Below are 27,925 nucleotides of genomic sequence, written 5' to 3'. Positions count from 1 at the left end.
AGGGTCCATTTCTCGCCCGAAGAAGTCCCATATAAATTAGAAGGAAGGGAGGCGCCGGTGCCGCGGGCACCTCAGTCCCAGCCGAAGTCCTGCCCCGTCATCTGGTAGAACTTGAGGTTGAAGGGCCGGTAGAAGTCCCGCAGGCGCCGCACGACCTGCCCGTCGATCTGCGGATGCGGCCGCCCCTTGGACTTGCCCAGGCAGCGGGGCCGGCTGCCGCCTTCCGGCTTCTTCAGGCACGGGAAGCCCTTGGTCTCGTTGAAGTAGAAGTGCTGGTCCTTGACCACCCGCCGCAGCCCCAGGAAGTCCTGGACCCGGCCCATCTCCCCAGCTGGGTCGCTCACGAGTCTCTCCCCGCTGACGAAGAGGAATTTGGACAGGGGGAAGTACTGCAGCCAGTTGTCCAGGTGCTTGGCGTAGATGCCAATCCGCACCGCGCTCCACGTGGTGTCCACCAAGCCCGTGCTGAGGTTCTTGAAGGCCAGGGCCTGGAAGCTGGGGATGGTGGGGTTTTTGGAGAGCGTCTGCGTGTAGTCCGAGATGGCCCTGGTCACGGGGTTCCTCACCACCACGATGAGCTTCGTGTCCCGCGACATGTTGTAAATCCTCCTGGGCGCCTCCTTGGTCACAAAGTAGCTGGGGGTCTTCTCCATGGTGATCTGCCCCTCCAGCGTTCGCGGCATCAGGCTCCTGCGGCGAGAAGAGCAGAGCGGTGAGCGCTGGGGATGCCCCGACAAGCCAACATCACACACACCACGACACACAGCACGCGGTCCGAGTCATCCCCGCGGTCACGGCAAGCGGCCACCAAGGCTGGCAGCCCCAGGAGAGATGCTGGCAAAGAGCCACGAGCCTCCAAGTGCCCAAGGTGCCTGTTGCGCCCTCAATGGGAACAGAGCAAAATCCCAACGAGCCTCACGGACTTTCACCTGCCGTGTTCCCCATCGTGCAGGTTCCTGGGCTGTGCATGGCCCAAAAGGGGCGACCTCCGCGCGCTGCCGGCACCCGCGGTGCCCGGACGCGCTCGCTCCTGCCTGGAGCCCATGCCCTTCCCAGCCCGTTTCCTTCCATCCCAGTTCCTCCACCCTCTCAACGTTCGGGAAGCTCAGCGCTTTCCAAGGAAGCACATTTGCTGCAAAGGGACAACTCGAAGGGGAAGGAGGGGCGAGGTGGCCGGCGACCCGCGCGCCTGTGCCCACGTGCGCAGCACTGGGACATGCTCCGGGAAGCGCCTTTGCCTCCCGGGAAGGTGCCAGGGATCCCGCTCGCTCTCAGCCAAGCTCCAGGAGCCGCGTGGTGCCCGGCGGGACGGGGGCTGCGGGACCTGCGGGGCTTTCGGGTTCCCCAGGAGCTGCTGCCGGCCAGCCGGGGCTCTACCCGGCACCATCTGTTCCTTATGTAATGGGAAAAGGCTTGAGGTTTGGGGCTTTTTTTTTTCTTTTTCCCCTGGACGCGGGAAAGAACAGTTTATTAAAAGCATTTGTGAGCAGTGCTGGGCCCTGCGCAAACCCTCCCCGATCGGGAGGCCAAAGCCACCAGTGGCTTTTTTTCCCCTTCTTTTTTCCCTACCACTGCCAGAATTTACGGAATCACTTTTCCCTGCCCAGCTTTGCTGCTGACACGGAGCAACAGGAGCCACAAGCCCCATCAGCACCCATCCAGCAGACACCCATGGGTGGCCACCCTGGGTCCCCAGCCTTTGCAGCACCATTTCCTCCCCAAAATCCCCTCCTCGCCCCTGCTTGGGGAAGGACCCAGAGCCTCCTCCATCCGCAGGGCTGCCGGAGGCCCCGGGGCCCCTCGGCCCAGTCCTGGAGAGATGTTTAATTACATGCAGGACCCCGTCGCGAGCTCTGCCAAGCTGCTTTATGCAGCCCCTCCGTGCCGACTTGCTGCAGAATTTATGCCCTTCTCCAGGGCTTCCCTGGGATGCCATCAGCATTGCTGAGCAGTGCAGCAATTCTTTCCATGTGCTGCTCCCCAGCAGAAAACAGCACTCGGCAAACAGGAGCGCATGAGCCAACGCAGACACCCCTCGACGCGCAGGGAAGCGGCCACGGCCAAGCGGAGAGCGCTTGGAATGGCCCTAGAGGGGACACGAAGGGGCCGGGACACCCAACCCTGCTTGTCCCAACGGACCCAGGAGCCAAGCAGAGACTTTTGCTAAAAGGCTTTATAAAACCCATGCTAGCGGGTGGAAAAAAAACACCCTTGACGTCATTCCGGGAGCGCAGCAGGAGCAACAGCCTCCAAGAAGTTAATTGTGCGACACTTCACTTTCCATCAGCAACTCCAACACCCCAGTGCCCAGCTCCTTGCAAGATAATGACGCTATTTCCCATTTTCATTAACTCCCTAATACTTTCCTCTAAATTACCCTGGTTAATTATTGATAACCTTTGTCTCTCTGCAGATCTGGCTTAAACTAGCAAATAAAAGACCGGGCCTCTGTTATGCTCCACTTTAGTAAAGGCACTGGAAACATTAATTAATTTCACAGCTAATTCCTATTGACCTTAGGAGAAGGCCTTTGGATTGCAAAGAGTTGCCTACAGGTAGACACACGAGTCCCGATGCCGGCGAGCTCCAGCAGCCTCTGGAGGAGTTCGTGTTTTAAGAGGTGTCTGATTGGCCAGGAGGAGGGATAAAGCACTTTTACCTCTCTATTAAGCTCATAAATCGCAATTTTTAATAAATATTAAGTCAGGTGGCATTTGATAGGCACCAGAAATGGATTGCCCGAACAGAGATATTCAACACAGGAAACTGTTAATGTTTGCGAAGGAAAATGTGCAGAGAGGGTTGGAAAACATCACGGCTCCTCCAAGCGCACAGGCTCCCTGGAGTTGTTTAATGCATCATTCAGAGACGTTTTCCTTCCCCCTCGCCTTGGGTGACCCAGCCATATCATCATCATCCTCCTCCTCATCATCCCACCAGCCGTTTGGGACCCACTCACTCAAAGACACCTATTGGAAGCACCAGGTGTGCCACACATGGACCAAACAAACCCTGGGCTTTGATTATCGGTCACAGAGAGGTCGAGCAAAGGAGCTCGCGGCTGCAGCATCTCCTCATTGCTGTTGGCCAAGGGGTGTTTTTGGTAAAAGGTCGGCACAGGTGACGGGTCCAGATCTCCACTTGCGGTCTCCCACCCAGGCATGCGGGATCCTGCACATCCCCGAATGCACAGCAAGAAAACTCCTCTGCGTTAGTATTAAAAATAAAACAAGCAGCAAAGAAACAGCCACAAGAAAAGGGAGCGAGAAGCAAAGAGCGTCCTGTGGCACCCGAGAAGCTCGAGAGCGGCGCTGAGCACAGGGGCTCTCTCAAGGCGGCAGAGGGGACGCGCGGGGACAGATTAGTGTCACCAGGGCCAGGCTCCCCCGCGCCCGGAGGTGGCTGTGCTGCCAGCGCCGCTGTCAAAGGCAGGTGACAGGCCGCCCGGACGCCGCTTGGAACCCGTTTTGTGCAAATGTAAAGCAGCTCGGGCCAGGGCAAGGCGACCGGGCTGGGGACAGATTTATCCCCCGCAGCAGACACCCCGCACCCCCCGGATCTGCATATGAATCCCGGGCCGGGCTTATCCCCCGCGGCAGGGACAAGGCCGCCTTTGTGGCCGCACAGCACAGCCACCAAGTTGTTAAACTGGAACCGAATCCCCGCTATTTTCCCGATGCTTTCCAGCCTTTTCCTTGGGGAAACTCAACCCCCGCGACTGCAGCGGGGTCACACAACCCCGGTCCCCAACCGAGGGGGTCCCTCTGCTCCCCGCACGGGCAGAGGCAGCGGCTGGAGCAGCTGCTGAGCCCGCCGCAAGGCTGCGGGAGCCCCCGCACCCCCGGGCGAGGCAGACCACGCTCCTTCCTCCCCCGCAGAAGGCACCGGGCCCAGCGGCCCCCCCCGGCCCCCTCCCCCGTTATCCCCGAGCCTTTGGGCGGCTCGGGGAGGTGCAAATGAGGCGGCGGCTCCGCAGCGCGGCCGCCCGGCCGCTAATTGCCTTGGCAGGGAGAGCGGGATGTGCTAATGGGGCCCTAACGAGGGGAGCTGAGCCCCGGGCTCAGCCCCCGCCCCGCCCGCGGACCCGTCAATTAACAGCCAGGGAGATAATTTATTAATGCTCCTTTTTCACCTCATTATGGTTGGATACCAGGAGAAACACCCCAGGGGTGGCCTGGTCCTTCCCCTGCCTCGACCCTGGCAGCCCCGCAGCCTTTTCCACACAGCGGAGATGGGGACCAGGAGGAGAGAAACCAGAGCCAGCATCACCCTTTCCAAGGACAGTCGCTCCCACGAGCAGCCTGACCCTGTCATTAACCCCCAAGGGGGTGCGGGTCCCTTCCCATCCCTGCCTGCAGCCACCGCATGCAGCATCTTGGATGCCAGGGGCAGGGACATAAGAGGGTCGCTTCCCCTCCTCCTGCACAGGATTTGCATCGAATCCGCTGCTGTTGATGGCCTGGAAGTGCAATTAGGGGTAGCTCGAGGCTCCTAAGATTGAGGCCCCAAAGATTTCCAGGTGGCTCCCAGGACATTTTTCTTTGCTTTTGAACTGACTGTCTCAGAAGCTGCCTGTGAGCCCATTGCTCTCACTGCAGAGATGCACACCACCAACCCAGGCAGCCACGGGCACTGCCTGCCCTTGGCCCTCCGGGGCTGATGAACACACCAGGGATGCTCAAGGTCACTCTGCAACAGCTGGTTGCTCCAGTTGGCTGCACATGCATGGTACATACATGCACATGCATGGACACACATGCACACGCATGGACACTCCAGTGAGCAAGACTACACTGGAAAAAAAGCCCCGGCCTCAGGCACACGCAGTGCCTGCAGATTCTACAACCCTCCACCTCAACATGTAGCCCTTGGGCTACAGCACCCCCAGTGATGCCGGCAGCACTCAAGTGTCATTTAACCACCGAGGGACTGTAAGGACAAGCCACCCCATGCTCCCAGGGGCAGCACTCAGCTAGGAGCAGCAAAGACATCCCTGGCATGACCAGCACTCTGAAAGCAGCTGAACCTGGTTTCACAGCTAAAACAAGTGAGATACCAAACAGATGCCCCCGAGCATCCCTGTGGGCGAACATGCAGGGTGCTGCACCACCCTGTGGAGATGGGAGCCCGGGATGCAGGATCGGTGCAAACCTCCCTCCCTCCGCAGCAGCCTGCCCAGCAGCAGTCAGAGACACTTCCAGCGCTGCTCCTCCCTCGTGTCCTTTTGATTCACAGGTCCCGGCAGCCCTGGGGCGCGGGGACAGCCCGTGACAGGTGTCCTGCCTGTGACCCAGGTCACACGAGGGCTCTGATCTCCAAAGGACCCCGGGCCGCAGCGAATGCGCAGCACGCTCAAACAGCTTGCAGATGAGGGAGCAGCAGACTGGAGATGATTTATTCAGGAATTGAAGGTTCACTGCCCTTTTAAAGGCAGCGCTCTGGCACGGTCAGCCTTCAGTGCACACAGTTAAAGGGGTTAGCTACCCCTGTCCTCTGCCCTCACGGGGAATCACATAAAACCAAAATAACAAAAAAATAACACCCCCAACAAGCCACAATCCACCCGCTCCGATGCATTGCTCAGGACCTTGCAGAAGGACTTGCAGACTCGGCTCACGAATGGCTCAGAGCTGCACGGAGGAAGGTGCTCCGCTGCCACCCTGCTCACACCCCATCTCCATCCTCCCCAACATGGAAACACAGGGAAGAGGCACAACCAGAGGTGAAAGCCGAGCTAAAAGCAAACTGTCCCTGCTCGGGATCCCAGTGAGATGCAAGGCGCTCAGAGGAGGAGGAGAAGGAGGTGTTGGGTCCTGAAGGTGCTCGGTGCAGAGCAGCACCAGGTCCAGCTCCCGCTCTGGATGATGCAGGCGCTGAGCTCACACCAGGAGCATCTTCACTTGCAGCAGCCTAACTCCAACACAGAGCTGCGCCATTCCCTGGCATCACAGAAAGGCTGTAAGGACAAAATCTGGGATTTTCCCCCTAATTTTTCTCCCCCTTTGGAGTTCTGAAGAGCAACCCAACTTCTGGTTTTCCTGCTGGCAGAAAAGCAGCAGTCACGGGTGTAAGCAGGAGGAATTCACACAAGGGCTTCCTTCCTTCCAGAAAAGGAAGAAATCTGCTGACTCCAGGGGCTGCTAATAATCCCTTTCCAAGGCAGTTAATTTTCCTGCAGCTACCCCAGCCCATAATCCAACCGATTACTCCACCTTGCAGTGGAATCGGCCTTGTAAATATGCTCTGTCCTGCTGTGTATCTCGTGCTTTACGACCGGCCGTGGATGCTTGCCTTGCTGTCTGCAAGCACAGAACAAGAATTATGCTCCTCTGCAAACGCCGCAGAGGCACCAGCAGCAAATTTTATGCTTCTGGCAACTGAGATCCTTGGGCACTTCCATAAATAAGGAAAATTCGCTCTTAAAACTCTACGGGGCTGCCAGACTTGGGGCTCTAAATCACTACAGCAGGATGGGCCAAGAAAGGGAGGGGACCTGGAGCTGGCTGCTTGGGACGGGCATGACACGAGACCAGGCATGTGCAGCATAGAGCTGAAAGGGGTGCCAATAAAACAGGCATAATCAAATGGATGCTGTAGCCATACATCAAACCTCACACCTTCCATACGTCAAACAGCCCGCTAGTTCCTCAGGACCAGTTGTCCCTTATCAGACTATTCCATACAGGCGGCATGAAAGCAGGCTAGTTTAGGTGCCACATTTACTACTGTTAAAAATAAAGACAACCCCTCGAGACAGCTAGAAGTACCCCAAACATCTTTGTCTTCAATTCTAAATTTACAAAGTGTTTTTGCAAAATGGGAGAGAACAAAAGCCTCCAATATTTTGGGTGTGCAGTGCAATGCGCCGGGGAGCAGCAGCTGCAGAACGTCCCACCACACGAGCTGTGCTGGGCCAGGGCCACAAGGTCCCAGCTAATTAGCTCGTGCTAATTAGCCAGGGCTCAGCCTCGGTGGCTCTGCTGCCAGGGCCAGCTCCCCCGTGCCCGGATCCATTCCAAGCGCCTCCGGTTGCTGCTTCCCGGGATCCTCCCCAGGTGCGGGGCTGGTGGGAACAGACACCATGGGATGAAGGGAGAGCTCGCACGTGGTGTCCAGAGCGAGACCTTCCTGTTCGCCTGCAAATTGACAGATGCTTTGATTTGATCAGCAGCTGCTGACGAGGCGCCGGGACGAGTCCCCGGAGCCCGGCCTGATTCCGCTGCGTTGGCGCGTGTTTGATCCCCGTCTGGGGCTGCCCCTCGCTGCCTTCTCCCCCGCTGCTCTCGCAGATGCCACCTCCAAGGCTACGGAGCGAGGACGTGGCCTCGGGGCTCTGCACGTGGGCTGTGCATGGTCAGCACAGCATGGCCGGGGACGCCGGATGCTCCGGGTCACACCACGGGGACGGGAGAAATCCCTTCATCCCCTTGTAATTAATATCCCTTCTCGCTCATAACTCTGCACCTCCTGCACAGCCACCCTGCAGGGCTTGGGAGGAGGCTGAGAAACCCAGCAGCAGGTTCCATAAAAAGGGGTGTTTTAAAGAGCTCCACACCTTAGGACACTTAGCAGAGCTGATCCCAACATTCCCAAGCCCTTTTTGCTACTTTTCCTCATTTGAATGCACAAAAGCGGGATGTTTGCAGTACGTAGTGCCCAGACAAAGCTCAGCAAAGGCCCAAGCTCAACCATCCTCCCAAAGCCACCAGCAGGTCAGATGCTCACAAGGAGGTAACTAGTACATTTGACAGCCACTAACAGGCCGTAACCTGCATCCTGTGCACTAGATGAACTGCCCAAACGTTAAACCTGGAAATGCAGCACCTGTTTTCCCCTGCTCCGTGCAGGGCAGCGGGACCCGTTTGGAGCCCACGGGCAGGGATAGCGCAGCCGGGTCCGGGCGGGAGCAGCTCCAGCTGCTGCATCTCCCCCGAGCCGCAGGGCAGAGCCACATCTGATTCGGATATTCTCCTCCTCGGGATGAAACTGCTCCATGAAACACGAGCAGGCTTCAGGGATGGGATAACTAATCCGGTGTGGAAAAGCTGTCAGATTTGGCCACGGGACAGAGTCTTTTTTTTTATATTTATTTTTTTGAGGGAGGAAGAGCAAGGATTGAGGGTCTTCATTTGCAGTTTTTTGTTTGTTTGTTTGTTTGTTTGTTTTTTTAAGAAAATGCCGCAAATGCTGAAAGGAAGCCAGTGAAAACAGCATCCCTTATCCAGAGGGCTTGGGAACCAAAACACGGGTACAAACAGAAAAAAAAGCCAAGTGCAAATAGCCTGCACAGAAGCAGGGAGCTGCTGAGCTGCCATCTCCATCTAAGTTTGTTAAGAACCCAGAGGAAGGAAGAAAAAAAATAATAGCAATTAAAAAGAGTTGTACTTGGTCCCCAGTGTGAGGCCTGGGATGTTGCTGGTATCGTCCTCATCCAGGACTCAAATCCACCCTAACGCCCAGTCAACACCTCAAGTATCAGTCCAGTCAAGGTCCCTTCCTCAAGCACCGCTCACCTGAATACAGCCAGGAGAACCATCCCCAATCTGCTCCCATCCAGAGGGACCATCCTGCTTTTCCAGGGAGCTGGAGCCAGGGCTCCCTCCCCGGGCAGGTCACACAGGACGAGCGGCTGCGGAGGAGGGAATTGCTCCCAGCCGGAGCACGGAGCAGCCCCCAGGTGAGCCCGGCTCCCTCCGCAGCCGCTTCCAGCTCCCCAGACACGTGCGGGGCCCAGGGCTCGCGCTGCCAGCCAGGCACACGAGCACACGTGTTGTTTCCAACGGAGTATTGCAGGGCTCCGAGCACGTTAATGCGCATCCGAGACTTCCCCAGCCGGCTGCCCCCGGATTTTGAAGCCTGACCTGTAGTTTTGACTAGATTTCCCTGAAAACGTAGCTGCTGTTCTGAAAAGGGAACGGCACCGGGTATTTAATGTATTTAATTGAAACCAGGCACATGTGTTACCCGTCTGGAGCCGCTGCGGCTTCAGGCTCAGAAGTGCTGGGTGGGACCCTCCGAAGGAAACGTCTTGGGGCGAGAAACGTCTTGGGGCATCCCAGGAGCGACACGAGTGCATCCCAGGAGCGAGGGGCGGCAGCGGGCACTGCCCCTTCCCCGCTCGCCTCAACCAACGAGCCCCTCTCGGGCTTCTCCTGGCTGGAGGGAGCAGAATTAGCCGTCCGGACCCAAGCGCATCCATCCCCACCGCCAGCCCTACCCTGTTTTCATTCCTGAACAAAAGACAAGGATGAGGCCTGTGTTTGAAACCCAACGAACTGGGCTGCTCTGATGCAAATTGAAAACCGCTCCTGCTGCCTGGACCTGCTCCGTGGTCCCCGTTAACACAGCGCTAGCCGGGTCCGATTGCTCCGAGATGAAACCCGGGTTTTGCCCAAGGAATGCCTTCCCGGCCACCCCGGCACGTGGATTTTGCAGAGGACGTGGCGAGCTCCCCAGGGACAAACCACAGGACCCCGCTCAAGTCTCAGGTTCAAATTGAAACCCACCCAGGTTTTCTTAGGTCTTATTTCTACCTGAGAAAACATGAGTCCATCTGCGTCTATGAGCTGGAGCCGGGTTGGAGGGGTGTAGGGAAGCCTGGGGATTCCTCGGAAAACTTCCCAGGGACAGTTATGACCCTGTTGTCCAGGGCCACAGCGGGGCCACACTCATTAAAACCACTGGGAACAGAGCCCCGAGCCCCTCTGTGGACGTGGGCTCCCCCCACGGCCTCCCCGTCCTCCGCAGGGCTGGGACGGGAGCCCCTGGGTCTCCATCGGGAGCAGCCCCGGGACGGCCGGGGCTCGGGAGCAGAGGAAGCCCCGGTGCCCTCCTGGAGGCCGCGGCTCCTGCAGATGGGACACGGGGGGCTCAGCCTCCCCCTGCCTCCCCATGGCCGAAGGCTTCGATGGAACTTCCTTTGCTTCGTCCTCTCCGCGGGCAGAGGCTGCCGCATTGCCCCAGGAGAGCTCGTGTCGAGAGGGAAAACGCATCCAATTTTCCAGAGGAAAAAAAAAGAAGAAAGCCTCCCCATCTGTGTCAAATTTGCAGCGTGGCTTCGGGGGAGATGAGAAACAAATTTAGCTTTTTTACTATCACCGAGAGCCCCGTTTCCTGGCCAAACACGGGGTGCCGCCTCCCCCGGGCGCTGCGGTGACGCATGCGGGACGTCCTGGACGGCGGGACCCCGGCACGCCGAGCCCCGTCCCGCTGGGATCGCGGCGGGATGCAGGGAAGGTGGGCAATGAGGAGCGACCCGCGGCTCTCGGGAGCGCGGCCCGGCGGCGCGTGCGGCTTGGGGCGTCTCTCCGCGCTCCACACCCCACCGTGTGCCGCCAATAACCGCTCCCTCCGCGGGGAAAAGGCGCAGGATCCGTCCTGGGCGCTCCGGGTGCTGCCCTCACTGTTGGTTCGGGATCCCTCCCGCTCCCCTCGCACGGAGACTCAGGCAAAGCAGGGAGAAGCGGGTGCAGCTCCCGGAGCCCCCGGCACCGGGAGAGCCACAGGCGGCACCTTCCCACCTGGATGCCATCGGCGGCTCCCACCACGTCCCCAGCGCCTTCATTTCCTCCCTTCCGCAGAAACAACTGGGAAATCTCAGAAAAAATATCCTTTTTTTTTTTTTTTTAATTTTTTTCCACTGGAAAAGCCCCAGTTTGTGGCAACCGGAGCTGTTTGTGGGAAAGGGCTGGATTTGGGTTATTTTTAGCCACCTTCCTACGGAAATGTGGCTTAAGTAATCGCAGGGTCCGTCTGTCTGCCTCATGCCCTGCCTGAATGCTGGCCTAATAGGGGCACTAACAGCAAGTTTAACCATTTTCACCAAAAGCTGCCACAGAGAGACGAGATTTCTGCCGAAGCCCAAGGAAAGGCGAGTCCAGCACACCCCAATATCCATCCTCAAACCCAGCAGCTCGGTCCCGTTGGGATGCTGGAATACCTGCCTCTAGCAGGATGCAGCGAGCAAGCAGGACCAGCTGCCCGGCCCCGGGAAGCAGCACGAGGAGCAGCAGGAAGGCCAGGGCATTTCTTCAACGTAGCACACTTCAGTTTGCACCGTTTCCAGTCTTGCACCGGTTTTTCTGCCTTGCTGGGAAGAAGCGCCTTGGCTTCGGTTCCTATGCGTGCAGGCCAGCGCGCGGGCGGCCACCCCGTCCCCACGCTGCACGGCGCCCTGCCGGGCTCGGCCTGTGCCTTGCGGGACGGTCGGCAGCGGCCAAACATCTGCCGGGGCTTCCCTGGTGCCTCGTAACGCGGGTGAGCTCAGAGTCGGGCCGGCGGCGTGGATTCTCTGGTGTCTCATGCCAAGGCTGTGCTCCCTTGGCAGGGCATCCGTGGAGGAGTGTCCAAGCGCTGCTGAGGGGGCTCCGGAGCAGGGCAGCACCCACAGGAAAACTGGGTGAAGGTGCTTGCAGAAAACCCCTCTCCTTAGCGGGGAAAATGGGCAGAAAGGTGCTTGGAAGCAGGATGCTGTTTGCCCAGCGGATGCCCAAGCTGATGCACTGCACTTAACCCTTACGTGCGTCGAGTCCTGGGAAGTTTGTAAGGGGATGGTGGGGACGGAGAGGTGCTGGGCACGGTCACCACATCAGCCCCTGCTCCCTGCCCTGCACCAGGGACTAAACCTGGCCGTTCTCTCTCCTACGTTGAGCAGCAGTCAAAGCTTTCCCCATGCTCCAGGGGCCCTGGAGCCGCAGCTTTCCCGAGCCGGCAGCCGCAACAAGACGTGAGCATCACGGGGATGATGGATGAGGGCGGGATGATGGATGGGAGCAGCAGCCAGACACAAAGATCGACCCGTGCATCCCCCGGCAGTGGTTGCCGGTCTGATTTCCCACCCATGCCGGATAGCTGGTCTCCTTGGAAGGGCTGGAGTCCTCCGGGAGGCGAGGAAGGGCTGTTTGGGGCGGGAAGCATCAAATAGAGCCCTGCAGACCACTCAGCTCCAGTGCTTGGGGGCTGCTGCTGGCACTGGGGTGGGAGAGGAGCGTTTCATTTCACACAAGCAAGCCAAGGAATCCAAGCATCCGGAGCTAGAAAGCAAGCGGACACACGCCTGTTCCCCGTTATAACATCCCCCCATCCTGCCAAGTTTCACGTGTGCCGTTTGTTCCCCTGGAAGGCAGCGAGGTTTCTCCCTGGAGCCCAGCTCATCCCGCCATCCCGCCCCGCAGTCCCACAGGAGAACGGACACCCTGCGCAAGAGGGTCCAGGTCCGGGCTCCGCAGCGGGCCGGCGGAGGCTGCATCCGCGCGGGAGGCTGCAATCCAGCAGGAGCGTTTCCAAGATTCCCCCATTCCCCACGCACCAGCTGGGCCCCGTCCTGCCTCGTCCCCACGGGCTCCGTGCTGGCCGAGCAAGGGCCGGGCACCCGAGCGGAGGGAGCTGCTGCAGCCGCGTCCCGGCTGCTCGCTCCGGAGCGGGGAGGCTGGGAAAGGGGAGGCCGGGCGAGCCGAGGCTCCCACCTGGCCCTGGGTCTCACCCAGGCAGATGTGTCTCGTTCCCGCTTGGCAACCGCCCTTGGCACCGGTCAGCTTAGAAGCCAGCGCGGGCACCAGCCAAAACGGCTGTCCTGCGGAGCTGCATCCAGTGCCAGGACATTCCCAGGATCATCCCGGCGCCCGGGAGCTTCTGCAGCAAGGGGACCGGTCCCACGGGTGCCTCTTTTGCAGAGGCACGCTGCAGCAGGAGAATGGGAGAGGAAATCAGAGGCTCCGCCAGGAATATCCCATCTTCCAAGCCCCCCGGCCATAGGGAGTGGTGATGCCCCAAACGATTGCAGAGCTGCTTTACCTGGGTGGATGGATGGAAGGAAAAAAGAAAGGAGAAAGGAAAGAAGAAAGGAAAGAAGAAAGGAAAGGAAAGGAACGGGAAGGGGACCTAGAAAGTGCCATCCATGGCCATGGCCAGGCCCCCTCACCCCAGCTCCTCCTCATGCAACACAAAAATCACAACAAAAGCTTCCGTGGGCTTTTCAGAATAGTTTTTCCTATTTCCCCTAAAATTTTAGATCAGAAAATGTATTGGTAGAATATTCTGCTCCCCACGGCCTGGAGAACCTCATCAAAAACCCATCTGAAGTATTACTTTCCAATCCCTTATGGCAATGGGATATTTTAAGGTCAGTTAAACTTATTATTCACCCAAGATTTTCTTTCAGGTTCCTGCATATTTTAAACAGATTTTTCCCCATCTCCAGCCCAGCTATGCTACAAAAATCCCTTTTCCCTCTTTTTCTGAAGAAAAAAAAACAGTCAGAAAAAAAGCTGCTAATCAGAAACAGCTTCTGAAGCTCTATAACCCACTACAGTTTATATTTGTTACCAAAAACACTGACTCTCTCTCCAGACCCCTGAATCCCTTGACATTTAAAGTGGTGGATGGCGCAGTGCTTGGAATGAAAGAATTAACTGGAATTTGTTATTTTTTTACTTTTTAATTTGCAATTGATTTCCTTGAAAGATTTTACACATGAATTTCCCCGACACACATTGTTCAAAGACAAGAACTGTGACTGGTATTATTACTCTTGAACTATTTGGAATTGCCAGCTTAACGGAATTGCAATTTCTGCCTCTCACCTTGAGGAAAATTAGGTGCTTTTTGCTCAAAGCTCACAAAGAATAAGAGCTTTTTCTGAAAGGCATTTCTGAAGCGTTGTAACCACCGCTGAGTAGTTTCAGTTTTAAAACACCAATTAAAATTCAAAATTTAATTTGCAATACCATCATGTTTTTTACATTAAAAAAAAAAAAAAAAATACAGACTCCTGCTTCGAAGAGAATTAGGCTCTTGACCACAACAAAACAAGCCTCAAGTGGCTTGGAATGAAACTGCAAATTTGGTCTCCCCACAGCTCCTCTCATCTGGCAGCGTAAGGCCCAGGGGGGAAACCATGTGTGTGAGCACGTGGCGAGGGGAGCAGGTCCCCGCAGCACCCAGACCCCGCCTGAGCTGCGCCTAAAGCCACCGCTTGCAGTCGGTCCGTAACGTCCCCCAGGGACTCGCGCTTGGGTCTTCCCAAATAACGCGGCTCTTGTGCAGAGCACGTGAATTCCCTCCAACCGAGGGGCCTCAGGAGGGGCCAGTTTGGGGCAGGTTGGGCTAGAGAGCCCCAGGCATGTCCGAGCAGCCGGCTTTCCCCCTGTGCAAAGCTGGCTGGCAACCACAGCGCAGCACACGGGGGCTCTGCTCAATCTCCTCGTCCACGGCTGGCCGGCAATATTGCAAAGTCAGCTTTCTCCCCGTTACTTTGGCGCTTCTAGATCTTGGAAACTTGGCGAGGAGGAGCAGCTCCCAACCTCAGGAAGAGGTGAAAGCCACAAGAGACCGGAGAGCCCAGGCTCCGGCCTGTCCCAGTCCCACCCTCGTGCTTACACCCAGTTCCAGCCCCAGTTCTGCAGCAACGTCGCCCCTTCCCACCTCCTGCAATAACTCATCTCCTGGCTGCAGCACTCCCTCGTACCCTCTCCTGGAACACAGTTCTGCAATGGAAGCAGGATAATTGGCCACAGAAAAGCACTGTACATAAAATCCACACGCCCGGGTCTTGGGGACCATGGATCTGGTGGGCTGGGACTGTCCCCACAGCGTCTGCTGCTCCTTCCTGCAGTAGCAAGGGCAATGCAGGCAGTGGGCGACCACCAAAACGCCATCATAAGGAACCCTCCTTTCAGAGCATTACCACAGCAAAGCAGCCTCCATCTCTACCGCCGTTCCAGAATGTTCTCCCTCCTCCCTTTCAGCCCTTCCCCACCACCCAGCCACGCCAGAAGAGCAGCAGCAACTCGCAGGACCCAAGGTCTCGGTTCTCCCCCAGGGAAGATGACTCCTGCAGCGCAAACCGTTTCACACGCCGCGTGTTGAGTAATGCAGGTTGCCAGGACCCAGAGGAGAGCCAACCAAACCACGTCCAGCTCTGCTCCAGCTCGGTGGCTGCAACAGGGTGAGCACGTCCTGGCAACCTGCTCTTGCTTTCCTGCTGGGAATCGACACTGATTTCACTGGCTTTTGGATGAATTGCTCCTTCTAGCCTGAGCCCAAACTGGCCCAACTGGTTGGGGCAGGCAGGACACAGTGTGTGGAGCGGGAGCAGGTTCTGGCCTTAGGGCCCTTGCCATCACAGCAAGATGTTCCCAACTTGCACACATTTAAAACCGTACCAGCCACAAAGTCCTATGCAGGATCTCCTAAGGGGTCCTCCTTAGAAACCTGTTGCCTGAAACATGCTTGGATGATAATTTTACAAATTTATAACCATCAAAATCAATATTAAGAGCTCTACTCAAAAACAACAGGGTAATGTTGCCAAGACAGGAGGCAAACTGAGCAGAGATGAAAAGACTGCAAGGGCCTAAAATCTTGCTCCAGAGAGCAAAGAGGTTAGAAATTATTCAACATTTCTTAGTATTTCTAGCCATCTGGCCTACATTTCTCCATTTATTCAATCAAACACACGCTGCTTTCATCCCTGCAGCTGCCAGCTCTGCCCTGTCCTCTGAAGCACGTGCAGCCTCCGCTCCCTGCTCATCTCCAGCCCGGTGCAAAGCAGTGAATCCAGACCAGAACAAGGGAACACCCTCGCTACCACCACTTGCATCCATGGATTTCTCCCATTTGTGCCTCAAAGCGGCATTCGCATGATAGTTTGGCTTTGGCAGGCTGCAGGGAACAGCAGTGAACCCCACTGGTGCAAAGCAGCGTAATTCCACATCAGCCAGCGACCTCCTACTGATCCAACGGGATCTGGAAGGAGCTGCCTCCTCCATGGCATGGTCAGGGAGCCCACGAAGCCCGTGCGAGTGCCATTGCCCTCGTGTCACCACGGCACACCCCTGCCAAAGCAAGAACATCCCCGTTCCACGCTGCTGCTCAGCACGCGGGCTCTGCGGCAGACGGCAACACGTGCGCCAACACTCGGGTCACCCCGGCCAACACGTGTAGGCCGCACAAATCTTATTCTCTGACCAGCCTGTTCTTTATGCCTCTCATTTCCTAGCATGATTTCTTCTCTGTAATGAGCAGAATGCTCACGCAAGTGGGACCAGAAGTCAGAACTGGAAGTAATAGATATAAGTATCCATACTGAAGAACATGTGAATGTGATGTTCCAGCAAACACAGGCTCTCTTTTGGCTCACCTATGGCAAAAGCACCTTCCTTTTATCCAGCTCTTCGTTGCTCATGATCTCTAAAGTCTTCGGAAGGCAAGAGAATAAGGAGATTCAACAGCCCATGAATGGATAGCCAACTTCAACACACTAACATTGGACAACTGAAGAGATGCAAGAGCCACAGAGGTTGCTCCAGGGCTGCAGCCACCCCTGCTTCCTTGGCTAGCAAGATGATACAGCCATAAGCTTCAACCAGGTTCAAACCAGGCCTTGCTTCCTAATTGAGACATCCAAGAGTGAAAACAAGAGCCCTGACTCTTGCCACCTGGAGACTGGTGCTTTCCTGCAATCCGACCCTCCTCCCGGCGCTGCCTGCAGCGCAGCACTTCTTCCAGCCTCCTGCCCCGACGCTGGCGATGGCTGCACATTCCACTTCCATGAGGCTGCTCTGAAGACCGCCCTCCAAACAGGAACGGTCCTCTTGGATTCCACAACAGGGCAAGGAGTGAATTACATTTAATTACACACTGTCCAGGGTCTTAAGTATCAGGCCAAGTGTTGCCAGATGTGCAGGGCGCTCTGTCAGAGCGATCTGCTGGCCGGAATGCCTGGTGGGATATTTAATATGTTGGTATCTAGGGTGTGAGGGTCAGAGCCGGGCTTTTCTATGCAGATGTTACAAATCTTTTCTACTCTTACCGTCACCATTTAATAACACTATAAATCATCAGACACTTCTCAGGTGACCATGTAATTGCCCATTTGTGTATCTGAGCAAGTTTATCTGACTCTCACTCTTTGCTGCCATATGAAACTGCCGGCAAAGGAGACCTGCAGAGAGAAAATTCCAGCTACAGGACTTCGCATGCCCCGTATTTCATTCTACAAGCTATCTTTTGGCATATGTGCTTCAGCTGCATCGTGGCAGTGCAAGAAAAAGACAACTGATACAGAAGATTAAAACAAGGTTGGATTGGTCTGTTCCTAATGTGAGCCGTGTTGCTCACAGCCCTTTGATTGCACCAGGAATAAAAGATGGAAACTCACTAGAGGCAAAGGAATTAATTAAAAGGAGAATAAAGGAGCACGGGTCTGTTGGAGTCCTGGCATCAATTCTGAGAGGAGTTTTGAAGTGGCAACAGTTTTACTTGTTCTTTAAAGCAGTTCTATGTCCTGCATGGGGACTGAGGAGCTAATGCGTAGCATGTGCATGTGCTAATGGCCTACCAAGGCTCACCCAAAGCAAGAAAGGCCTGCCCACCTCGCAGGGACCCTGGGGCACCTTGCCACCATTCCTCCTTTTGCTCCAACATCCAGTTCTTCAAAAAGACCCTAAAAAGGAGATACCTGTGGAAGCTGTGTCTCTACAAGAAGGCCAGGGCTCCCAGCAACCAGGTCTCTTTATAACCTCGTACTCTACCATGACACATCAACTGCTCCAAGCTGCTCTACAGCCCTTCAGAGCAAGGTGCAGCCATCCCATTTTACACCAGGTTTCCCACACTCATCTCAGGCTTGCAAACTGGCCTGGCCTGGCCTCAGAGCTCTGCAGAAAATCTTTGCCAAGGTCTTTCTGTAGGCGAGAAGAAGGTTAACCACCTTGGGCCAAATCACACCCAAAATCCCAATGGTTATGGGAACATCTTTAAACATAGCTATGCATATACAGATAGAACATAGTCTTTATGGTTTTCTCCTGATTTCTGAGCCTTCACTTTTCTCATATTTAGGAGATACTTCTCTTAAGTAAGAGCTAAGATTCTCCTGGTGTCCCACGGCTCCAGGAGCTTTAAGAAAAACACCAAGTATCTCGAGATTCACAATAAAATAGGAAGACTTCCCAACACTGCATTCCACACAGATTGTACTTTAAATATTTATGTTTCCCTGCCATAGGAAGAGCAGCATCTGTAAGTTAAAGCCTCCCAGCTGAGCTCTGGAGGTTTTTACCACCAGATTTTCTCCTACGTCACTTTTCCAAAGGGCATTTGCTACCTCTTGCTCATCAATGACTGAGGAGAACCGTGGCATTTGGGGACTGCTTTAAGGTAAGCACTGCACACACGACCTATTGCATAATTCACGGCCCACAATGTCATAATTCATGGCCCATAATGTCACGCAACAGAAACCAGGTAATAGCTTTTGCTCTTCCCAACGTTCATGGGCAGATACTTGGACCTTGATGCAAACTTATTGCTGCCAGGTTCCCACAGCTGGATGCAGAGCCCAAGCCAGGTGGTCACCAAGCCTCAGTGTCACCAGCACATAAGTAGGCCCTACATTTTCCATCATTTTAATTAATATTTCTCTAGAAAATGGAATCTTGCATCATCAAAGCATGTTATGCTAGGAATGGATCATTCATTCAAGTTCTATGCTCAATAACTCCAGCTTTATGACCATGCTTCAAGACAGAGACGTCGCTCTGAACCCTGGAAGCTCCTGTGAGCACAGCAGGCCCTTACTCGCTTCCCACTCTACCCTGAAGTAGAGGAATATGAATTTTTAACGCACGTAAGAAGATCAGAACCGAGCGAGGCTATCACTGGTACCTACCTTTTGAAAAGGCTGCAATCAAAGCAACGCTTTCCGTGATGAGAGGCGGTGGGATCGCGCTCCGAGCGCCGCGCTTCGCTCCCCTTTGCGCTAGGTAATGAGCTGGACGCTAAGCGCAGAGATGCTGCCCTGGGCAATCAGGACGCCCCACCAGGACACCGCGTGTTTCGGAAGGGCTCGGCAACGTCGTTCCCTTGGGCTGATGAATCCTGACACCGTCTTCTTTTTTGCTCTTTTACAAGATCATTCTTGTGGACTCTGCACCAGAATTGCCTGTTTTGTAGTGAAAATAAATACAGAACAACTCTGCTGCAGGCAGGAACATTATGCTGGAGGGACTGCAGTGCAAATGAGGGCAGAATCCATGGGCACAGACGGACACAGGGATTGTGGGCTGAGACTGGCAAACCTGGACTCATCTGCACAAGCTGTGGAGCCAATGCAGCCGTTTTAGCTGTAAGTTAACCTAAAACGGAGACTCCCATTGGAACACCCCAAGCGCAGTAGGTTTGCAGCAGCCCATGGGGTCGGCAATACCAGGGCACTGGTGTTTTGTCACCAAATGGGGACAAAGACTGGGAAGTGGGTGTATTTGGGAAGGCGATAAATGGATACAGGGGAATTGTGAGGGTTCAGTTTATCTTGGAGTCAGCACAGCCAAGGAACGTGGCTCGCTGGAATTGGCGGAGGAAGCAGATGATGCCATGGATGAGGAATAATCCCCCTCCATGGCTCACGGCAAGCACACGGGGACCCGGAGCATCTCCCCCCAGCCCAGAGGGACGGCACCAGGAGCCCTGCAAAGCAGGGAAGGACGGAGCCTTATGAGCACGGAGCAACCCAGCCGCGGCAGCGCGCGCCAGGCGGGAGCGCCGGGGCCTCGCGCTGCAGATCAGCGACACGTCAGGACCCCCGCCGTGCCCCCCGGCCCCTCCACACGGCCGCTAATTGGGGGACTGCTCTCCTCTCAGCTCCCATTGACATTTCTCCCTGTCAGGGCCTCAACGACAAGTTGTCATTTGGAATTACAGGGCAGCATGGAGGCGAGATCGGTAACAACCGCGGGGCACCCGGGGCCCGAGAACACAGGGAGAACCCTCAAGGCAGAGCGGCAGCTACAGGCACCCGGCAACCTGGGCACCACTTTTGGGGGCTCTTGGTCCAACCCCAGATGGTGCATTTAGAAACCTGGCCAAAAAGATGGCTCTGCACATGGGATGCTCCGCACGTCGTGCCAGCTGCCACCGTGCGGGGCCGGAGCCAGCGCCGGGGTTCAGCCTCCCGGGACGCTCCCTGTCGCTTCTCCCGTGCATCCCCATCCATCACCTTCCCCGCCGCCCGAAGCGGCTGCTCCTTCAGCCGGCGGCCGCGCGGGTCGAGCGTCGGGCATGGCCAATTCCTCCCAGTTCCTCACGGTGACGGCACAGCCCCATCCCGCACTGCCGGGCATGGGCACCGGCGCACACGGGTGGCGTTTTGGGGATCAAGTACTAAATCAACAGCAAAACGGTCAGTCTTTCCACTTGACAAGGTCGCGTTCTTATTCTCTCCAGACTAACGAGTGGAGATTACTAATAAGATCCCGGTGACAAGTGACTATATTAATGTAATCCTTTCCTGCTTGTAATCAATTTTCTGTGTTAAAATGCACAGCTATTTTGACGCCTGAGGTCCCTCGTCCCACCCACCACAGCGGTGCAGGTTCAAATACACATTTCCCATCCCCGTGGCGCCCTGGCCTGCCAGGGAGCAGGAAATCTCCCCCAGGAGCAGCTCCTCACGTCCTCTTCCCAAAGCGCCGCTTTCACCCTCTCTGCTCCCTGCAGCATTTCCGTGCTTGCACTTCAACAGCCCCAATATCACCAGTTTCGTGCACTTGCAAAGCCCGTCGCGAGCCTGTCCCCTCTCACTCCCAGGCTGTGAACGGTCCTGGTCGGCACACTCGGCACCTCACTCATCTGGGCGAGTTATTTTAGCAGCAAACCCAACCCAAGCAGCCTGTCCCCGCACAGAGACGCTCTCTTAGGGCTCACGTGCAGCACGGGGCGATCTCCTGCAAGCCCCTCCAAAGCCGCCCAGCCGAGGCTGCAGCCCCCATCTGCATTTCAAATGACTCCTCTGATCAAGAGGGACTTATTTAAGGGATGCAAGAGTAATTTTGAAGACGTTCAGGCTTCTGTGATCCGCGGGTTGGCTGCATGCTGAGGGAGAACTGAATGAGTTGCTGAGAATTTTCCATGCGGGACCGTTAGCACAGAAGGTCTGCAAAGCCGAGCACCACGAGCACACGGTGTTATCTGCTCCCACATCCAACCCGTAGCGCTCTTGGAAGGAAAGACCAGCTTTAAAACACGGTCCTGGCCATGCAAACACTGCTCCATGTTCATCTCCTGAACCCAGGCAGCACCACAGACCAAGGACCTGGGAATTTGCTGATTTTCCCCATTCCTCCTGCCTACCAAGTGCAGGACAAGGCCTCCACGGAGCCCTTTCTTAGAGCTCTGCAGAAAGCCCTGCGGAATATCCCTTTCTTCCTCCCTTGGTAAAATCATCCATAAACGCGGTGGGAAGAGAAGAGGGAGCTCCAAGGCCACCAGCAGCTTCTCCCTGGGCACCCCCAGCTGCAGGTACCAGGTTTGAGAGAAGGGCCACGAGGGAACGGCCATCCAGAGGGTCTAAAGCAGGGATTTGACACTGCAGCGGCACGGGGCACGGCTCGCTGGTGGCCACGGGCACCTTCTCCAGAGCAGGATGCGGCAACCCCGCGCACCTGGTGGGATCTGGCTCGGGCAGAGGACCAAACTCCAGGTGGTGGCTCAGGCACAGCCCGACCCACCCTGTGCTCTGGTAGGAGCGGCCCAACTGCTATCAACCCATTCCCAAAGCGATTCCCATGGGAAAGGCATTCCCATGGCAGCTTTTGCTTTGGGGCAGACCTGCAGAGAACGGAGACGCAGCCCGGCGCTGATGAGCAGAGGGACTTCGGGAGCCCTTTGAAGAGCCACTTCAAGCTAAGTCCTGTGTTAAACCTGGCCTTTCATTCAGGGGGTTTCAGTCTTTCCCCCAACTTGCTTTAGCAAAGTCCTTCGGAGAGGTCAGGAATTGCCTCTAAGCCCATTTGCCAACTACGTCCTGCAGCCCCCGGCTCCCCGCGCCGCGAAGCGCGCTTCGACCCCGGCGACGGCGATCGCTCTTTTATAAATGATCCTTGGGCGGTCCCATGTGAGAGTTGTGCCCAGCATAAAGGTACCCTCTAGAGCCACCGGTCCTTCCCGCTGCATCACTGAGTAGGTCTAAAACCAAGAAAATAATCCAGTATTAAAAAAAAAAAAAAAAAGGCACTTTCAAGGAGGAATGCAGAAACACCAGCAAGGCACTGAGAAACACCAAGGGTTTCACTGTCCCCCCCACTCTTTTTAGTCTCTCAAATTTTGTAATATTTTATGTTTTTTAACATAAGTTTTTCTCCAGAGTCGCATACAGACAATACAAAAAATCTTATTTTTACAGATTTAAAGTTCTAGCTTCTGAACTTACAAAGGAGCTATTTAGGGGATCACAATGAATAGGCAAGGATTAAAAATATTTTCTAAAAGTATTAATTCATAAAAAAAATGTCTTTTTAACTGAGCCCCACAGTCACTAGGTGCTCAGTTTTATTTATTTATTTAAGCGGCCCGGGATAGCAACCCCGGAATCCTTCAAATCCTTTAGAAACTCAGGTTACTTTTGCACCCTCCGCTGCACAGCGCACATAAAACCCCCAGCTATTTAAGAGCCAGCAGCAGAAAGAGAATCCCTCCGCTCGGGAGCGCGGGGCCCGTCACACTCCACGAGCCGCAGCTTTGAGCGGGGAAGCTCGGCCGGGAGCCGCGCGCGGCCGGAGTCGCCCTAGGGTGACGCTCGGGTCCCCGGGCAGAACCCGGACCCGCAAGCGGCTCCCGGCGGGATGAGGCATCTTGGCAACTGGAGCGGCTTTGGGTCGGGATCCAAACCCTGGAGCTGCCCCGCACCATGGCTCCCCAGATAACCCAAGCCCACATTGCCGCCTTGGGTGCCCTGTGCGGGATCTGCCTGGAGCAATTTAAATATTTGGGAGCTTTAGTTCCAATAAGGAGCGATTTAAATATCTGGGAGTTTTCATTGCAATGAAAAATATTTTCAATCCCGCAGGAAAGTATTTTGCAACAGAGCAAAGTTTGCATGTGTTAGGGGCTGCCTCCGGAGCGTGGGCACTGCAAGGTCCTGGGAAGCAGCAAAATCCAAAGGGAATCTGTCCGGCCCATGCGCTCGTACCAGCCTCTGCACCTGCACAAGCGCCGGCAGAACGGGGACTAATCGAAGCAGTAGGCAGCAGATAAACACCTTAAAACATAGTTACAAATTTGCAACTTTCTCTAAAATTTCCTGCTTTTTTTCTTTGTAATTTAGGATTGATTCTGATTCTTTAGGGGGATGCAGTGAGAGATGTTGATACAAAAACAACCTATCTTGTAACAAAAGAAAAAAAAGTTTTTCTTAATAAAAAAGGGGGGAGAAATGTGCATAATTCCCCCCCTCGCCCCAAGCAGCCTGTTCCAGGATGGAATTTCTGCAATTGCACCGGACAGAGCGGGGCTGCTCTCGAGCACGGAGCCGCGAGTCCATTAGGGGAACGGATTAGCCGGAGTCAATGAATAAAGATAATGTCCTGGAGCGGCTCTCAGTGCCGCCACCCAGCTCCGCGCAAGGCGCCTTTGTCTCTTCCCACCTATGTGTTTCTTAAGTGTCCCTGGAAAAGCTTTTCCTGGACAGCAAGGCCAGCTTTGTGCCCGGTGCCTGCGGAGCCGGCTTGGACCACGGAGCACCTCCCTTCCCCACGGCACCTTGCAGATCCAAGGGGAAAGTGGCAGTAAAACACCAGATTTGGCCCCAGATAAGAGATTTGGCCCCAGGGTTGCAAGAAAGTTGGGAATTCCGTGCAACACCTATGAACACGGCATGCAATTCCGTCAGGGCACACAGCTTCCCTGAGGAAGCACGGCGCTTCCTCGGTGGGAACACGAGCAGACGTTTGGCTGCTCTGGGCCCTGCTCTGTTTCTCTGCAATTTTCTTTAGATATCACAGAATAAATAAATAATAAATAAATAATAAATAAATAAAAATTAATAAAAAAAGAAAAGATGGGAAAGCAGAACTTTAAGATCATAAATACCACGAGGAAGTACAAAACTGCTGCCCCCAGTCTCTGCCTCCACAGATTTTCACGGACAGATCAGGGAGACTGTTCCATGCATTGGCTGAATAAGCAACAAACCATCAAAGGCAAAGTTTGCAAATACTCCCTCCCACCAAAATAAATAAATAAAGTAAAAAGAAACCGAAAAAAATAAACTTTTCTCGAGAAGAGAGCAGCTCCTGCCGAGGATGCTGCTTGAGCACAGACTTGTGCAGAAACTGCGCACAATAACCCCAGCGCTTCTGTCCAGTTCTCACCCAAAGATAATGACAAACTAGCAACAAGCATACATATACTTAAAAAAAACGCCACACCTTTGTTTTAAATAGTGCTGAGTGTCAAAAATTAAAATAGCATTTAGCTTTAGGATAAAACTTCACTTCATGCTTGGATTAGCCATTAAGTAATTTATGTTACAAGTCAGAAAAAGAGGTGTTTAATCTTCTCATAATTAGCTCAACCTAGAGCAACTCTAGGAATTTCTTATAAGGCATTTGCCACTTTTTAACTGAACATTCCCTTTCCACTAGTGAAAAGCGCCTCTGAAAAGGGGGCTTCCGGCTATTTCAAATTTTAATAAAATGAAACACTCTGGGAAGAATAAATGCTTTCAGTAAACTACCCGATATACAACCAGACATTCCTTCCACAGGAGAGAAATCGCCAAGACTGACCTACAGAGTAAAGAAAGAGAAATAAGAAATATTGCTGGAGGGTATTTTGTTTGTTTGTTTTTAAAAGAAAAAAAAAGAACCACAACTTTTACTTAAGCTAAGCAACAACCCACAGGTGCCTTTGGGCCACATCTTTTGGCATTCGAAGCAGCTGGTGCAATTTTGGTTTCCCAGCAAGTTCAAGTACTTGGAAAACGTTTACATCACTCTGATATTCTTGGGGGAAAAGACACGAACTTCTGTCCAGCCTCGATTTTCCTCCACCCGAGCCCACCCCAGCCTCAGCGTTTGGCTCCGTGGGGCTTTTGCGAGGAAAAACAAGCCGAGCACACACGGGTTTTTGCAAAGAAAAACAGGAGAGGCAGCAAATATCAGGAAAATGGTTGTGCCTGTGATTGAAAACACACTTTTTTTCTGCAATAAAATAAACTATCCACTAAAATTTCCTTCACTGGAAAGGACGCAGCTTCTTCGCAGCGTCCCGCGCTCCTCCCGTAACACATCCCACCGCGCCGACAACAGCCCCGCTCTCATTCCCCCAATTTTGTGGTGCTTGGGATCATGCTGATGCACAGAGCTGCTACCAGGCCAAATGCCCTGCAGTGCCCACAGCCCGAAAGATCTGCCTCGCAGGGAGCGAGGAGGGGGATTCATTTACCCACCAGGCACGGGATGCGTCCCGCAGCCCCCGGATCGGGCTCACGGACATCACCCCAAATCCCAACTCTCCTCCGAGCTCCTTCTGCAGCCCTGGAGGTACAGACGGAGCTAGGAAATGTGCTAATAAATCCCAGCAATATTAATGCAACCATAAAAGTAAGCGTGCTACTCACTGCGCTCGAAGGTGCGCTAAGGCACCAACTTCAGAGTCCAGATGTGGCAAAACAGAGCCGAGACTCTGCGGGTGAAGATACGGCTACGGTTACGCTTGCCACGCGGCGCCCTGGCTTTCACACGTTGTTATTTGCTACGTTGAACCTCTCCCAAAACACAAAGCCCTAGGAAGACTATGTAAGAAATGAAGTATTCCATGCTGGTTTCAAGGGAACGCGACGGAGCGGCGGGGAGGACGGGGCGAGCTACTCGTTTGATTATTTTCAGATGTTTCGGAGGAACACCGCAGCGCTTTTAGAAATCCACCCGGCTGGATTCGCTTCAAAACAGCGGCCTCGCTTCTTCCCTGCCTTCAAGGGACTTAGCACGCCGAGCAGACCTGGCCCGGCCACGCTCGCCTTGGCCACGAGATGCGAGTTTAATAGACACCACATGCACGGTAGCTGCTCTTCCCAGGGTTTATCGCCTCAAGAGTTCGACTGCATCGAAACCCTCAAACTGAGCAGCTCCCCTGAGCCAAGACCTTGGTGCCCCGGGATTCGGATGGCACCGCTTCGCCTTGCCCCTTCACTGGGTGTCGTGTGGCCGGGAGCAGCCGGGATCCGGGCTGCTCCGGAAAGCCGAGCTCCTTCCTTGCTTGATTTTTCTTTTTGTTTTTAAAACCACTTAAACAAAAGCAAAGCTCCCGGAGGAAGCCGGGGCAGGAGTGCGGGCCAACTGAGAATAGAACGGTAAAGGTTAAGCCCCCAAAGCCGGGATAATTGGAAAAGCAAATTGCTGCTCCCGGTTCCCGGTGCCGTCCCGCGGCCGAGGGTCCACAACAGGCACCGGGACAGCCACAGACCCGCCCGCTCCAGCGGCGAGTGCCCGGGATCGGCCCCTCCGCGGCCCCCGACCGGTCCGTGCGGCGCCCGGGGCGGATCCCAGCGGCTCCCGGCACATCCCGGCGCGGCTCCCGCTCATCCCTCCAGCGCTTCCCTCTCTCCTTCCATTCCTTGTGCCCCTAGTTCGAGGGGCCGCTTGCCCCGCGGCGCTGGAGCCCCCCCGGGGAGGGGGGCGCATGGCCAGGGCAAAGCCAGGACGGACGAGCGGGGACCGCGACTGCCGGAACCGGGACGTCCAGGACCCGAGTCCACCAGAACCGCCCCGGGGACGGACGCCCACAGGAACCGGGACCCGATGGGACTGTCCTCAAAGTACTCGGCGACAGCGGCGCTAAGAGGGATGGGACCCACCGGGACCGGCGCCCACCGGGACCGTCCGCGGCACCGGCGCCCACCGGGACCGCCCCCACCACGAGGAGCGGACCCCACCGGGACCATCCCCGGTACCGGCGCCCACCGAGCCGGACCCAACCCAGCAGCAGGACCCCGCACCGACGGCAGCCCCCGCCGTTACCTGTACCAGCGCAGCCCCCTCTCGTAGCACCTGTCGAAGAAATGGGGCTCGGCGCCCACGGCGCGCACGGCCGGGTGCGCCCGCAGGAACTCGAGCAGCGCCCTCGTGCCGCCCTTTTTCACGCCCACGATGATGGCCTGCGGGAAACGGCGGCTGCCCCCGCCGCCCGCCGCGCTCCCCGACGGCGCCGCGCTCCCCGACGGCCCCGCGGGGCCGTCGGGGAGCGCGGCGCCGTCGGGGAGCGCGGCGGGCGGCCGCGGCTCGCAGGGCCCCGGCAGGCAGTAGAAGAAGTAGGTGAAGAAGAGGATCATGGTGAGGAAGAGCGAGGCGCGGCGCCCCCCGACGGCTCCCAGCAGCCGCCCGCTACATCCCATCGGCGGCCGCTGCCCGGACACGGACGGCGCATCCTGCCCGGCGCTCCCGGCCGCTTCCGACGGCGCCTACGGTACCGGCCCCCTCCCCGCGCACCCGGCCCCGCGCCGCTGGGCCCTCCCCCTCGGGGGGGCGGGGAGGGGGCACGTGCCGCGCGCGTGGGGTGCGGGCGCGCGTGGGCGCCGCCCCCGCCCATTTCCAAAGGGGGGGGGGCTGCGCTGCGGAAATGCGAGGTTTTTGCCCCCCCACTGTTAATTTATGGGGCTCTAATTAGTGATTAATTCCCTCACGTTGCGCAGCAAAGGGTGACGGGGGTGGGAAGCTCATGGGGGCTCCATGGTGCTGGGCGTGGGTTCAGTTCGTGATGGGATGGACCCAGGTCGTGGGTCAGTGTGGAGCGTGTGGTGGGACGTGTGGGGCTGCAGTGGGACATATGGGATGCACATAGGGGCGTGGGTGCCTGCCACAGGCTGCAGCCCAGGCTGCACAGGGTGCCCTTCCTTCCCGGCACAGGGACAATGGCCCCAGGCACACGGAGCCCATGAGCACCAATGCCCACATTGCACCCACCGGGAGCCCAAGCCTGGGGGGACAGCGAGGGGACCCCCAGAGCCGCTTCTCCTCACCACACACCCACCCCGCACAGCCAGTGCTCGCTCCCAATCCACCACTGCAGCCTCTTCTATGTGACTGCAATCAGCACTGTCTTAATTAACCTGTTAATAGACTTAGCTCTGTTTTTAATGAGGTCCCCCGAG

The 27,925-nt window shown here is 55.8% G+C and overlaps 1 protein-coding gene across 1 annotated transcript; it reads right to left on the bottom strand.

Moving 5' to 3' along the window:
• Positions 1–26: 26 nt before the first annotated feature.
• On the bottom strand, positions 27–27,169 carry HS3ST6 (heparan sulfate-glucosamine 3-sulfotransferase 6). The gene is made up of 2 exons (XM_026054053.1): positions 26,796–27,169; positions 27–690 (listed from the first exon to the last, which is right to left on the bottom strand). Exons 1-2 carry the CDS (start codon positions 27,167–27,169, stop codon positions 72–74), a joined length of 993 nt encoding a protein of 330 aa, XP_025909838.1. The 3' UTR covers positions 27–71.
• Between the last annotated feature and the right edge of the window lie 756 nt (positions 27,170–27,925).

Source organism: Nothoprocta perdicaria, unplaced genomic scaffold, assembly GCF_003342845.1.
Source record: "Nothoprocta perdicaria isolate Ctin4 unplaced genomic scaffold, notPer1 scaffold_12, whole genome shotgun sequence".
NCBI classification, from domain to species: Eukaryota; Metazoa; Chordata; class Aves; order Tinamiformes; family Tinamidae; genus Nothoprocta; species Nothoprocta perdicaria.
The sequence above is the reverse complement of the archived record's forward strand: the minus strand, read 5'-3'. Positions and strand labels throughout refer to the sequence as shown.

Excerpts from the sequence above, each read along its gene's own strand:
- HS3ST6 (XM_026054053.1), bottom strand. The coding sequence starts at position 27,169 with ATGGGATGTAGCGGGCGGCTGCTGGGAGCCGTCGGGGGGCGCCGCGCC. Across the intron at positions 691-26,795 it reads AGGGGGCTGCGCTGGTACAG|GAGCCTGATGCCGCGAACGC; the intron begins GTAACGGCGGGG and ends TTCTCGCCGCAG.